At 43.5% G+C, this 14,172-nt stretch overlaps 1 protein-coding gene and 1 non-coding gene across 2 annotated transcripts in view; both read right to left on the reverse strand.

Moving 5' to 3' along the window:
* The window catches only part of LOC126174926 (liprin-beta-1), a 967,251-nt gene that overhangs the window by 528,069 nt on the left and 425,010 nt on the right, over positions 1–14,172 (reverse strand). The window contains exon 3 of the mRNA XM_049921374.1: positions 9,488–9,675. Coding sequence (XP_049777331.1) covers positions 9,488–9,675 — 188 coding nt within the window. The remainder of the gene's footprint in view (positions 1–9,487; positions 9,676–14,172) is intronic.
* On the reverse strand, positions 12,730–12,804 carry Trnas-cga (transfer RNA serine (anticodon CGA)). Its single transcript has one exon. It is a non-coding gene; the product is annotated as a tRNA-Ser (tRNA).

Below are 14,172 nucleotides of genomic sequence, written 5' to 3' on the forward strand. Positions count from 1 at the left end.
GTCGCTAGACATTTCAGCGAATGATTTGGGTGTACATGAGAGTTAATTTAGCTGCCAATACAAAAAAAAAGTAACATTTATTTTGGGAAGCACAATGGAGGTTGGCTGCGGGGGAATTACGTCCCATAAGCTCTTTCTGATATGTAGGCGTTATTTTGCGACGGGTGGGGAAAGGCGTAATCTTTAAGATATCCCGTGACATGGACTTGCTTTTTGTGTTGGAGGAGACGTGGGTGGACAAGCTGTGACTCGTTCCTCGTGCTGACGTGTTAGTGACATCTTTCGCCAAAAAGGGCTCTCTGATGAGACTTTTGAGAAAACGGAAACCAGTGAGTTTAATTTTGAAGAAAGCCCATGTATATTGAATGCAACCGGTTACGATCCCACCTACAATGAAAAAAATTATACGATTACGCTTGTAATCATTACAACTGTTTTTTTTGTGTACAGTTTACCAATCGGAGACACTACACACAGAGATATGACCTTCATTACATTACATTATCAATACAAAATACCATTACGTTAAGCGATGTAAGACGTATACTGAACAATATATGGAGGTGCTGAGCAACCAACTGCAGTTGGGAAAGCTGGCCGCGGTGGCCGAGCGATTCTAAGCGCTTCAGTCTGGAACCGCGCGACTGCTACGGTCGCAGGTTCGAATCCTGCCTCGGGCATGGATGTGTGTGACGTCCTTAGGTTAGTTAGGTTTAAGTAGTTTAAGTCTTGGGGACTGCTGACCTCAGATGTTAAGCCCCATAGTGCTTAGAGCCATTTTGCAGTTGGGAAAATTTCTCACAAAATTCATCCTTCGTTTCCACACTATTCGTTAGCGTCCTATGACTGATTTGAATGTTCAGTTGCTTAACACCTACTTGTTAAACTGCGCTGTAGCAAACAAAATTTGAAAGTGCTCAACCCTGAAGCTTTTTCCCACTTTTTGGTAACATGTGGCTCTTTCTCAGTTAAATAAAAATCAACAACGAATGCGTAAGATCTGCCTAATGAATAGACTGGTCATGATGCTGTTATGGACTTTCTCGTGAGAATTTTCTTCTTGAAGATCCTTTAACCAATACCCCATAAGACCTGGCGCAATGTGCCAGGTTTGAGCAGCAGTCCTCTATGGCGGAAAGGAAATACCACTTGCTACTCGCGTGACGGTATAAAGAAATGTAAATTTCGAAGGTCGTAAAGAAAGAAGAGCAAAGGCTGAGCTCAACTTCGAACGAAACTATTTGCAGATATACAAGAAGCTTAATGAATATATCAAATTTAAAGTAGTTATAGCGAAGATGGCACACGTTGTAGTGATACTCCTAATATAACAAAGCATTAGCACTTGCCATCACTTAAGACACCTCTAGAGGTTTGCATTGAACTATTTCAGGAATAGGCTAATACCTAAATACAGATTTTTGGGCACAGAATGCAATGTCACTCCGATGTGTTTCTACATGTCCAGGTGGGTTGACGACTCCTTTTTTTGTGCAAAACTTTTCGATTACTGACCTAGTCATCTGCCAGGAGTGGTATTAAAGCACGTTTTGACTGGACCCACGCAGCGGGCTCACCTCAGACCTCGGTTCGGTGCGCGTAACGAAGACGAAAACGCAAATTTTGCACAAAACTGAAACTGCCAGTCCTCCTGGACAAAAATATTACATCGTTTCCCACAATGCCGCGAAAACCCTTAGAACCAAATCTCATTCCAGTTTAACCCAATGATATCCTATTATTTTCTGTAGGTAGGATCTTAATGTTCGTTCAGCATAAACATAGGTTGTCTCGCTCCGTATGCAGAGATTACCTCCCAAAAATTGGATTCCTTTTTCTGGGTCTTAATTCGTAAATGCAATGAAATTTTCGTAAAGCAAGCCGTGAAATAATAGCTCTTTCGAGAGATGTCACCGTACAATGCCTTTATATTTAATGCTACAAGCCAAATAGAAAATAAATGCTTCAGCACCTCAGATGAAAGAATGCAGAAAGTAATGGTAGACGTATAAGAATAAAGAAAGATACTGTCATTGATTCTCTGCCACAGCAAGTCTCAGTCAGTTACATCAGGTTCTATACTCGTGCAGTATTCCTGAGAGTCTCAGGTGCAGACATAAATGAAGTTCAAACTCCGCGAACAATAGCGGCCAACATATGTGGTGAATGGCAGAAGCCAATACTAAAAGCTATGTTCTGAACGTTCTCGCATTTTTATGTCTATAGCATATAGGTATCTCGGAGGAAGTGCCGTAAACGATAAAGTCCTGAAAATGGGAACACGTTGCAGGCTCAAAAACCATGGACCGGCCACTTAGATACTTAACAGTAGGCACAAGTTTAAATGTGAGCATTTTAGGCTAGCCTTCACCGTGGCTGTTATTGAATTAAATGAAAGAAATGGTTGAAATGGCTCTGAGCACTGTGTGACTTAACTTCTGAGATCATCAGTCCCCTAGAACGTAGAACTACTTAAACCTAACTAACCTAAGGACATCACACACATCCATGCCCGAGGCAGGAATCGAACCTGCGACCGTAGCGGTAGCGCGGTTCCAGACTGAAGCGCTTAGAACCGCTCGGCCACTCCGGCCGGCTAAGTGAAAGAACAAATTAACTGTTGCCAGTCACTGTTTACTTATCTCCACGACGCGTTTCAAAGGTTTAAGCTTCCATCATCGGGTGGATTTACATTTGTTAGTATGACATGTGTGTCTGTGTTGTGTTAAGATTTTTTGGAGGAACTTGTGGCACTATCCTTAGTGGGCATAGGTTCCTTTCACTGCTGTAACACATCACATGTATAGTCATATTTTGTAAACAAATATGACAGTATACATGTGGCGTGTCACGGCAGTGGAAGGAACCTGTGACCACTAGAGATAGTGCCTCAAGTTCCTCCAAAAAAATCGTAACACAACACACACACGCATGTCATACTAACAAATGTAAATCCACCTGATGGTGGAGGTTTAAATCTTTGAAACGCGACCTGGAGACAAATAAACAGTAGGCATATGCTCTAAATAATCGCGAAACAACGGAAATGGTGCTATACGAACGAGGTGGAACGTTACCGACCTACGATCAACAACTTTAAATGTTAACTACGTCACTCGTTTATATTACGGATAAGAATACAAGGATGACATGAAGAATGTCTGAAGGCTCACCACTGAATGGTATTCATTCAATATGTCTTCGTTAACTGACAGGACTGTTGCAAAAATAATAAAAATTTATAAACGACTTCACTTATCGCAATGCATAAATACTAACGAATTAGTTACGAATAAATGTGACTATCATGCAGTAGTTTATTTCCAAATGGATAAGCATAAGAGCACAAAAATCTCTGGTATAATTCAGTAAGATTTATATAGAACGTTTTTTCTGTATCACCGACGTACTATCGTGATATCTAGAGGTAAAATGATAAACCCATAGCAGTACTAAAAAATAAAATAAAATAAATAAAACCAAATGCTACAAGTCTCGTAAATACCAGTTATTTCAACATGAACCCATAAGATACGCTGATTCCTTGTTGCCACATCGCGATCATGAATACGTATTTAGTAACTATTCCTTACCAACCATATCCTCTAATGAACCGAATGAACATGAAGCAAACTAATTGGATATAGCAACTATGTAAATTATTGTTACTTCATTTTCCTGCTGACGGACCATCTCAAAGTAGCAGAAAAATAAATAATTCAGGAAGAGCTGACAGCAGTAGGATGGATGTGATATCACAAAAATTACATGGAGACAGAATTATCCCACGATGAAGTTGCCCGAGCATGTAAGTTTTACGTCGGGTGGTAGCGCTTCAGTTCCGACAGTTGTGTTTTTAGAGGCAGAGAACTGTTTCCAGTTGTGGGCATCTGAATTTCCATTAATTGTGTCTTTGTGTGAGAGCGACGTGCCGCACAAGACTTGTGTTCGGGAGCAGTGTATTCAGACCCGCCTCGCCACTGTTTTGTAATTTCCATGGCTTCCCTGATGCACATGTTGGAAAGTTTCTTTAAATTAGGCTACAGCCGGTTTACTACCACATTATTGTCTAACACAAACTTATATTCCACGAATTCGATACTTCTAATCTTCATTCTGTCATCCGCTATGCATACGTGCCATACTCAGTATTATTTTCCACTTACTTCAGCCAAACAATTTGTTTCAACAAAGAAAGGCAGAAGCTCAAACCGGTTACATGCCACACGTCCTACCTAACAACACGTATTACGTGAGCCGACACGTAGGTATGATCAAATCCTTTCATGGAAACCATTCACACGTTGATATCACATCCTTTGACAACGAGTAAACAGACTGATACTTGCCTACACAAATTTAGCTGGCTCTGAACATTCTGAGAATCGCGCAACCGCAACGCTGACGTTTGTGCTAGAGAGAGAGAGAGAGAGAGAGAGAGAGAGAGAGAGAGAGTCCCTGTGTCTATGTATGCAGTACGTTTGAGCTCTAACACCTCTATCCTTATCTTCACGGTTTTTCACGAGATGTACAGGATGGTTATAATTAAACTTTCGCTAGACCTAAGGGGCCCCCAAGAAAAAGGAGTGATCGCAGGACAATGAAACTTTGTGGAAACATTTACTGATGCGGCACAAAAATAACGAAAAACCCATTCGAAGAAACACATTTCAACTTCCACATGAGAGAGTGACATTTCTTAATTGCGTACCATGTTTACGTTTCTGGTTAAGAACGTTGCTAAATATAACGGCCACCTGCATCGACGATAGCCTGGAACGTCACCAGACATACCATTCCACAGTTGTTCGCAGCACCTTTCGAACGGATAACCTTGGAATGTTAAGCTGTCGTGACACAATTCGTGCACTGTTTGAAGATAGCACATTGCGTCCAGCATTCATTACCATGGCAACAGTAGCTTCTAGAACAATTTGTGGTTCAATTGGTCGTCGGCCTCTCCCACGAGTGATTCCCAAATCACCAATTAATTGCAAAATCCGAATCATGTTCTTCAGCTCCGGTCCGGAAAGAGGACCTTTTCACGTTCCTTTAATTCGTCAACACTCGCGAAGAGCAGCAGCACTATTGTTGTTGTTTTAATAGAGCAGTTTTACGAGTGAAGCCCTGCTCCCCTTGTCCAGACCCATGTTGACTGCCAGTGTAATGAACACCGATGCTTGTGTTTCAACCCCATGTGGCCGTACCAATACCGGCGTCTAACAGCAAGTCATGACACTAACACAACTGACAACGAAACTCTTGCAGCGCACAGTCAACCATCATCCCTGTAAAGTCTACACTGGTTCAAGAAGCGAAAGTTTAATTATAACCAATCTGTACGTAGGACCTATCAATAGGTAGGTTGAAACTTCTATGAAGGTACACTATGTCATCAAAAGTATCCGGGCACCTGGCTGAAAATGACTTACAAGTTCGTGGTGCCCACCATCGGTAATGCTGGAATTCAATATGGTGTTGGCCCATCCTTAGCCTTGATGACAGCTTCCACTCCCGCAGACATACGTTCAATAAGGTGATGGAAAATTTCTATGGGAATGGCAACCCATTCTTCGCGGAGTGCTGCACTGAGAAGAGGTGTCGATGTCGTTGGTGAGACCTGGCACGAAGTCGGCGTTCCAAACCATTCAAGGGCGTTCTATATGATTCAGGTCAGGACTCTGTGCAGGCCAGTCCATTACATGAATGTTATTGTCGTGTAAACACACCGGCACAGGCCGTGCATTATGAACAGGTGCTCGATCGTCTTGAAAGATGCAATCGCCATCCCCAAATTGCTCTTCAACAGTGTAAAGCAAGAAGGTGCTTAAAACATCAATGTAGGCCTGTGCTGTGATAGTGCCACGCAGAACAACAAGGGGTGCGAGCCCCCTACATGAAAAACACGACCACACCATACCACCACCGCCTCCGAATTTTACTACTGCCACTACACACACTGGAAGATGACGTTCAACGGGCATTCGCCATACCCACACCCTGCCGTCGGATCGCCACATTGTGTATCGTGATTCATCACTCCACACAACGTTGTTCCACTGCTCAATCGTCCAATGTTTACTCTCCTTACACCAATCGAGGCGTCGTTTGGCATTTACTAACGTGATGTGTGGCTTATGTGCAGCCGCTCGACCATGAAATCCAAGTTTTACCACCTCGCGCCTAACTGTCGTAGTACTAGCAGTGGATCCTGATGCACTTTGGAATTCCTGTGTGATGATCAGGATAGATGTCTGCCTATTATACATTACGACCGTCTTTAACTGTCGGCAGTATCTGTCAGTCAACAGACGAGCTCGGCCTGTACGCTTTTATGCCGTAGGTGTCCCTTCTCGTTTCCACTTCACTATCACGTCGGAAACAGTGGACTTAGGGATGTTTAGGAGTGTGGAAATTTCGCGGACAGATGTATGACACAAGTGACACCCAATCATACGACCACGTTCGAAGTCCGTGAGTTCCGCGGAGCAGCCCATTCTTCTCTCTCACGATGTCTAATGACTACTGAGGTCGCTGATATGGAGTACCTGGCAGTAGGTGGCAGCACAATGCACCTAATATGAAAAACGTATGTTTCTGGGGGTGTCCGGATAATTCACATAACTTATGCTCACGGAATTTTATCAGTGACCTACACCAAGATGCAAAGTGCCTCTTCTGTAGTGTCTGACACAGACGACGGATAAGCATGTCCGACACGCTTTCCCGCTTGCTGAACGATCCTGTGACGAAAGGCGCGGCTCTTCTTTTGATTTTCTCTATTTTCTCAATCCATTATTTCTGATAAAGGACCCAGACTGAGAAGGTATATATTTAAGTATCGGTCTAATGAGGGTTTTGTAAGCTACCTCCTTCGTGTGTGGAGTACAGTTCCTGAAGATTCTCCGTATGAATGTGTGTGCCATCTGCCTTACCTCCAGTTAGTTTTATGTGGTTACTCGACTTTAAGTCGCTCCGTACGCATATTTACGTATTTTTAATGGATGTGGCTGCTTCTAATGCTTGTTCGGTAATCGTGGAATCAAATAATAATCACCGAGCGAGGTGGCGCAGTGGTTAGCACACTGGACTCGCATTCGGGAGGACGACGGTTGAATCCCGCGTCCGGCCATCCTGATTTAGGTTTTCCGTGATTTCCCTACATCGCTCCAGGCAAACGCCGGCATGATTCCTTCGAAAGGGCACGGCCGACTTCCTTCCCCGTCCTTCCCTAATCCGATGAGACCGATGACCTCGCTGTTTGGTCTCTTCCTCCAAGCAACCCAACCCAACTCAAACAATAGTCGGTCTTTCCGTCTGTTTCCAAGTTGCCCGCTTTAACCAACAGGCATTGTTTATAGAATCACTCGGTGCAAACGCTAGCCAAAGTCAAAGTAGTCCCATAGTCAGGGGATCAACGTAAGGGAGCAGATGCAGGAAACCTGCAAGGCCGTTCTGGTAACGTTTTAGTGAAAGTGGCTTGCCGTTACCTCCCTTCGACCTGTTATGAGGAGTCAAATGTGTGTGTCTGTCATGTGGATGACTGTGGCGAGTGCATGTAAAGCTACGGTGGGGTGAATGAGGGAAGGGTTAAGGTGAAACTTGTGCCAGCATATAGCCTACTAGCACCAAGGGACTGCAGAGCTTAACGTCTTCAGCCGACGGACGAATCACCATTAACTTGCGCTCACTTCATGACACACTGCGGAGAGGTCTGGAATTTAATCAGAGATATTGGCGCAAAGACTGGTCATCAGACAGTTTAAGTCACCACCTCTCCTCCCCTTGTTGACCAAATACTGACAGTGAAAAGTGTGCAGCGCCAGAATTCGAATCGGCTATGGAGCCAGGCATAACCATTATTTATTTATTTATTTATTTATTTTTGGTCATCAGTCTACTGACTGGTTTGATGCGGCCCGTCACGAATTCCTTTCCTGTGCTAACCTCTTCATCTCAGAGTAGCACTTGCAACCTACGTCCTCAATTATTTGCTTGACGTATTCCAATCTCTGTCTTCCTCTACAGTTTTTGCCCTCTACAGCTCCCTCTAGTACCATGGAAGTCATTCCCTCATGTCTTAGCAGATGTCCTATCATCCTGTCCCTTCTCCTTATCAATGTTTTCCACATATTCCTTTCCTCTCCGATTCTGCGAAGAACCTCCTCATTCCTTACCTTATCAGTCCACCTAATTTTCAACATTCGTCTATAGCACCACATCTCAAATGCTTCGATTCTCTTCTGTTCCGGTTTTCCCACAGTCCATGTTTCACTACCATACAATGCTGTACTCCAGACGTACATCCTCAGAAATTTCTTCCTCAAATTAAGGCCAGTATTTGATATTAGTAGACTTCTCTTGGCCAGAAATGCCTTTTTTGCCATAGCGAGTCTGCTTTTGATGTCCTCTTTGCTCCGTCCGTCATTGGTTATTTTACTGCCTAGGTAGCAGAATTCCTTAACTTCACTGACTTCGTGACCATCAATCCTGATGTTAAGTTTCTCGCTGTTCTCATTTCTACTACTTCTCATTACCTTCGTCTTTCTCCGATTTACTCTCAAACCATACTGTGTACTCATTAGACTGTTCATTCCGTTCAGTAGATCATTTAATTCTTCTTCATTTTCACTCAGGATAGCAATGTCATCAGCGAATCGTATCATTGATATCCTTTCACCTTGTATTTTAATTCCACTCCTGAACCTTTCTTTTATTTCCATCATTGCTTCCTCGATGTACAGATTGAAGAGTAGGGGCGAAAGGCTACAGCCTTGTCTTACACCCTTCTTAATACGAGCACTTCGTTCTTGATTGTCCACTCTTATTATTCCCTCTTGGTTGTTGTACATATTGTATATGACCCGTCTCTCCCTATAGCTTACCCCTACTTTTTTCAGAATCTCGAACAGCTTACACCATTTTATATTGTCGAACGTGTTTTCCAGGTCGACAAATCCTATTAAAGTGTCTTGATTTTTCTTTAGCCTTGCTTATAGTGACTACTAATTTACTCGATTGTCCCTAATGCTGTGATATGGATAGATGTTAAAAGAGGATGAGATGACTGGAGGGCGTTAGTGTGCAGATGACATAAAGATAGTGAACGTGAATCAGAAAGATTGGGGTGCATCGTCCTATCGATGAGTAGATGTTTAGAAACGAAGCCAAGCTCGGCCTGATGACGGATGGGGGTAGAAAATCGGTCGAGTCCTTTGTCCAAAGGGACTGTCCGGCAATTACCTTAAGGTATTTAGGGAAGCCATAAAAGAGTACGAGGTGGATGGGAGGATGCCGAATAGGATCCAGCAGCTGATAACCTAGCCGCTGGCCGCCCCTAAAGCACACACGAGTCCAATGTCTTAGCTGCGCCGACTCGCTCGATAAGGCAACCAAACGGTCTCCTTACGTGGTCTTGGCCGCTCTGTGATCTACGAGCTGCTACGTGCTTCCGAGAAGAGAGGCGCCGTGCCGCTGGCTTGCCTACCTGCTGGGTTAGCCAGTGCAGGAGCAGCTGGTGGGAGGCCGCGTCCGGCGCTGGGGGCGGAGGGGTCGGCGACGCGGCCTGCAGCGCCGCCACCAGCTGCTGCAACGCCTCCGATACCGCCGCGCTGCCCCCGCCGCCTCCGCTGGGCGGTGAGCCTGCCGTCACATCCGTATGCTCCAGGCGCGCCCCTGCAACACACCGAACACGTGTTAAACAACAAACGCAGTCATAACAATTTCACAAAATACGATTTCAGCCGGGGAAAATGTCTCCCTTGTTTGTGTGCCGCTCACACGTGGACGAGGCACTGTAACACATCTTCCGCCGGTGGTTATCTTTGAACTGCCACACGGCTAGTCTGAGTTAATCCTTTCGTGGGCAAAATTATTGAGCAGTTTTTTTAAATGAATGGAGAGCAGATAGTAGTTAACAGATACGTATATTTATCATACAGAGTATCAAATTTGTTCCAACTGTGAAAGTGAGGTCACACAACAAGGTGGGAAGTATTCTTCCCACTGCCCTTCCTTGGAGTTAAATGACAAAAACAACTTTTCAATATATGTCATATTTATTTGATACATTTACTTCTCTTGTTACAATGACTGTTCACAATTACTTGCCATGAAATTTTCTGAAACATGGGTCTATGCAAAGTGGTATTTGACAATATGTCCGCAGCTTTGCTACTACAATGACGGCACGTCCAGTAGGTTTCTCCTAAAATGGGTTGGACGCTCCCCTACAGCCACATGACGAAAATCTTCAGGTGCTTTACCCCTTTTTGCCAGAAAGACAGGTTTTTGTCCACGTAATTTTTGGGATCAGAAGCCAGCGATCAATTGTCTGGTTAGATGGATTCTGTATGTGAGCTGATCATGCTGTCCACTTTCTCTTTTACTTATCCTTCAAGAATTTGTGTAATATCAGAAGATATGAATGATTGTCAAATAAATGTAAAAATCTCTATCATTTACTGACATAAGCTACAATTTATTCGTGAAGAAATACTTTCGAATAATTATGTGTATAATTGCAGCTTGCTCCGCTGAAAGCAACAAAATATGAACACATTTCACGCGAGAGATGCATATACAGAAGGGTCCACAAAATGTATCCACTGTTTAAAAGTCCATAACTGGCAAACTAATTGACGGAGTTGTCTCATCTTTGTATAGTTCCGGCAATCACCACACAAGCGTTGTATCGCGTTGTTTTGTTTTGTCGCATGACAGTCTCCAGATAGTCTGTGTTTTGTTCTTAGTTGCACCTAGTTACTCGAGTAAACATGGCTGGCGCAAGGCTTGCATTCGATGAAAGGAAGTCAGTTTTGAAGTGGTATTTTAAGTACGAAAACATTAATGAGGTTCAACGGCAATGGCAAAATGAGTATCAAACAGAGCCACCGACACGTTTAACGATTCGTCGCATTCGAGACAAATTTGAAGCCGAAGGCCGTGTTTAAGATGTACACAAACAATGATCTGGACGACCGGTAACAGTAACAAGTCCAGCTTCGCTCACCACAGAAGTCTGTAAGACAGTGTGCTTGTGAAACTGGAGTGAGTCGCTCAAGTGTTCGGCGAATTTTGAAGACAGCAATGTGGAAGTGCTACATCCCACGATTGTTACACGCAATTAACGAGGATGACCCAGATCGTAGAATGGATTACTGCGAGTGGTTTACTAACATGGTGCGCAACGATGAAGTGTTTGCAAAGATGATTGGGTGGTTTGATGAGGCACAGTTGAAACTCAGTGGTACAGTAAATCGCCACAATTGCATCTACTGGGCCGCCGAAAACCCGAACGTCCATGTAGACAAAGCCGTGAATTTGCCAGGAGTAAATGTGTGGTGTGGGTTGTCTTACCGGGGCTTGATTGGGCCATTCTTCTTTGACGGCACAGTTACCGGTGAGGTGTACCTTCAGAAGCTTCAGACGTCCATTTTATCGGCCATCAGAGACTTGTATGGAGACGGAAGAGTTTACTTTCAACAAGATGGTGCCTCAGCCCACTACCAAAGTCGTGTTAGGGCGTATCTCGACGAAAATCTACCAGGAAGATGGATAGGCCGTAGAGGTGCTGTGGAGTATCCAACAGGTTCCCGAGACCTAAGTCCTCTGGACTTTTACCTTTGGGGAACACTAGAGGACGTCGTTCATCGACAAAAACCAATCACATTGGATGAACTTCGAGAACCCATCGTACATTCATGTCCAAATATCCAACTGAACACGTTGCAGTCAGTAGATCGTGCTGCAGTTCGGCGGCATCGTTTGTGTGTGGATGTTAATAGTGACCATTTCGAACACGTACAGTGATATCTTTAAGCTGGACTTTAAGCTACACTTCCACAAAAAATTAGACAACTCCGTCAATTAGTTTACAAGTTATGGGCTTTTAAACAGTGGATACATTTTTTTGACCCCTCTGTAATTCTGTTGTTGCCTGTTTTTATTACGATGGGCACTCTTCTTTATACGTAACAATTTTGTATGTTAACTAATGTTTCTCAAATTCTTACATCTCACTCAACTTTCTGATACACGAATAATTCTGTAAATTTAATTACTTTTGCTTCAAGACCGAGTGTGTTGAAGTGTCTTGCCGCCTGTGGTTCAGATGTAACAACAATTGTGGAATTGAGGGTCTCCTATCTTGGAAAACATTGTTTTTTGCTTCTGCCGCTTTTTTATCACGTCTGTGTGATTTACCCTTCAGACAGATTTGTCGTAACTTATTTTATACTTCGAATAATGTACGTATTGCATTACGTACGAGTTTCCAACGTTCCACATACACTGATTTGACTGAAAGCACAGTGAAGAAAACTTCACGCTGTTGAGAAGATATACGATGTCTTTTTGCAAAGGTCAGGTCTTCTGCCGTTTACTTGGCGTTTTTTGTTCTTAAGAGAAAACGACAGTATTCAGTAAACATGTGTAAGTCGCGAGAGAAAAGTAAATGAACTATTCTGTATTCTACCGTTCCATACCTCTCAGGGTCCTTAGGAAACCTAAAAAAAGACAAATTTGATTACTTCTTCTTGTTGTTGCTGTAATTTATTACGCCATAGACGCTACTGTTTGTAAAAGCCATTCTACAAAGCAATATAAACAATTACGACCGCTTTCGCAAGATCCCGCTGAACGCAATAGTCAACTTACTTATTCAGAATTACATTTTCACTCTGCAGCGGAGTGTGCGCTGATATGAAACTTCCTGGCAGATTAAAACTGTGTTCCCGACCGAGACTCGAACTCGGGACCTTTGCCTTTCGCGGGCAAGTGCTCTACCAACTGAGCTACCGAAGCACGACTCACGCCCGGTCCTCACAGCTTTACTTCTGCCAGTATCTCGTCTCCTACCTTCCAAACTTTACAGAAGCTCTTCTGCGAACCTTACTTATTGGTCATTTGGTGCGCTGCTGTCGTAGTGAGCAGCAAAAAAGAGATGGACTGTCGTGACTGTTACGTTAGACTGTGGCAACGTCGTCGCGGAACAATAATGTGGCTTACGAAAGGAATGCGGTCGTTGCATATGAGGGGCGCGGAAGACTTCGCGAGTATTTTTCGTAGTGATTTAATCTTCTTTATGGAAATGAAGCTCTAAACCAGTAGCAATAATGTAATATATCTTTTTTAATGTTTTACACGACAGGCTTGATTCGGTTCATTACCATTATGAAGTGACGTATAGTTGGATGTGAGGAACATGCTGCATCTATAGTATAGTCTTTTTCGGTCATGAAAACTGGCAACGGTCGGGAGAGCGGTGTGCTGACCAAACGCCCCTTCATATCCGCATCCAGCGACGCCTGTCGGCAGAGGATGACACGGTGGTCGGTCGGTTCCGTTGGGCCTTCCGAGGCCTGTTCTGACGGAGTTTAGTTTTTTTTTTTTTTTAAGCAAAGTCCTTCTGCCATGTTTCGGTAAGTATAATAGTCCTTGTACTTACGAAACGTAAAAATATGTTGTTGTCGATATTTTGACAGTTTAGTTTTGACATTTCTTTAAGGTAAATGAGAAGTACGTCGAAATTTAGTGTCACTTCGGTACAGAACCCTATTAACTGTGAATTAATTGCAGAAACAAAATAATCTTCGTACCCTTCCAAGAACTGGAAGTAGTTATCCAAGCTAACACGTAATTCGAATTACAAAATATACTTTCTAGTTCAATAAAATACTTGTAGTACTGAGAACAAGCACAATCCCGTTCAGACAACTATCAGACGGCATTCCACGTCGGGAAAAATTACTTCTTGAAACGCCAGCAGCTTGCTGCGTCACACAGCTCCCTCGCTGCTGAATGCAGTTACAGGGTACAGTGCAGAGTGTCAGATGTTTTACTTTTTCATCGACGCAAGTTCGTCCTCGCCTTCCCACCTCGCTACAGTGAATACCTACTGTCCTTCACTTACTCTCAACCTGCTATTAGCAAACTTAACCCAGGTGAAACTCTTAACACAAAACAGACTTTTTTACACATGTACATATATATCTTTTTGGTAAGAATACATTCCAGTTACAGTATTCCCAATAAGGTTGTCTATCAGATTGCAGAAAACAAACATAAAGCTACACTCATGCTCCGAAAATGCAAAGGCCCGCCATGAGCCCCAGTAACTTGTTCCACGCACGATGGCATCGACGCACATACGGCGCGAATGGCGTCCTGTGA

Source organism: Schistocerca cancellata, chromosome 3, assembly GCF_023864275.1.
Source record: "Schistocerca cancellata isolate TAMUIC-IGC-003103 chromosome 3, iqSchCanc2.1, whole genome shotgun sequence".
In the NCBI taxonomy this organism is placed as follows: Eukaryota; Metazoa; Arthropoda; class Insecta; order Orthoptera; family Acrididae; genus Schistocerca; species Schistocerca cancellata.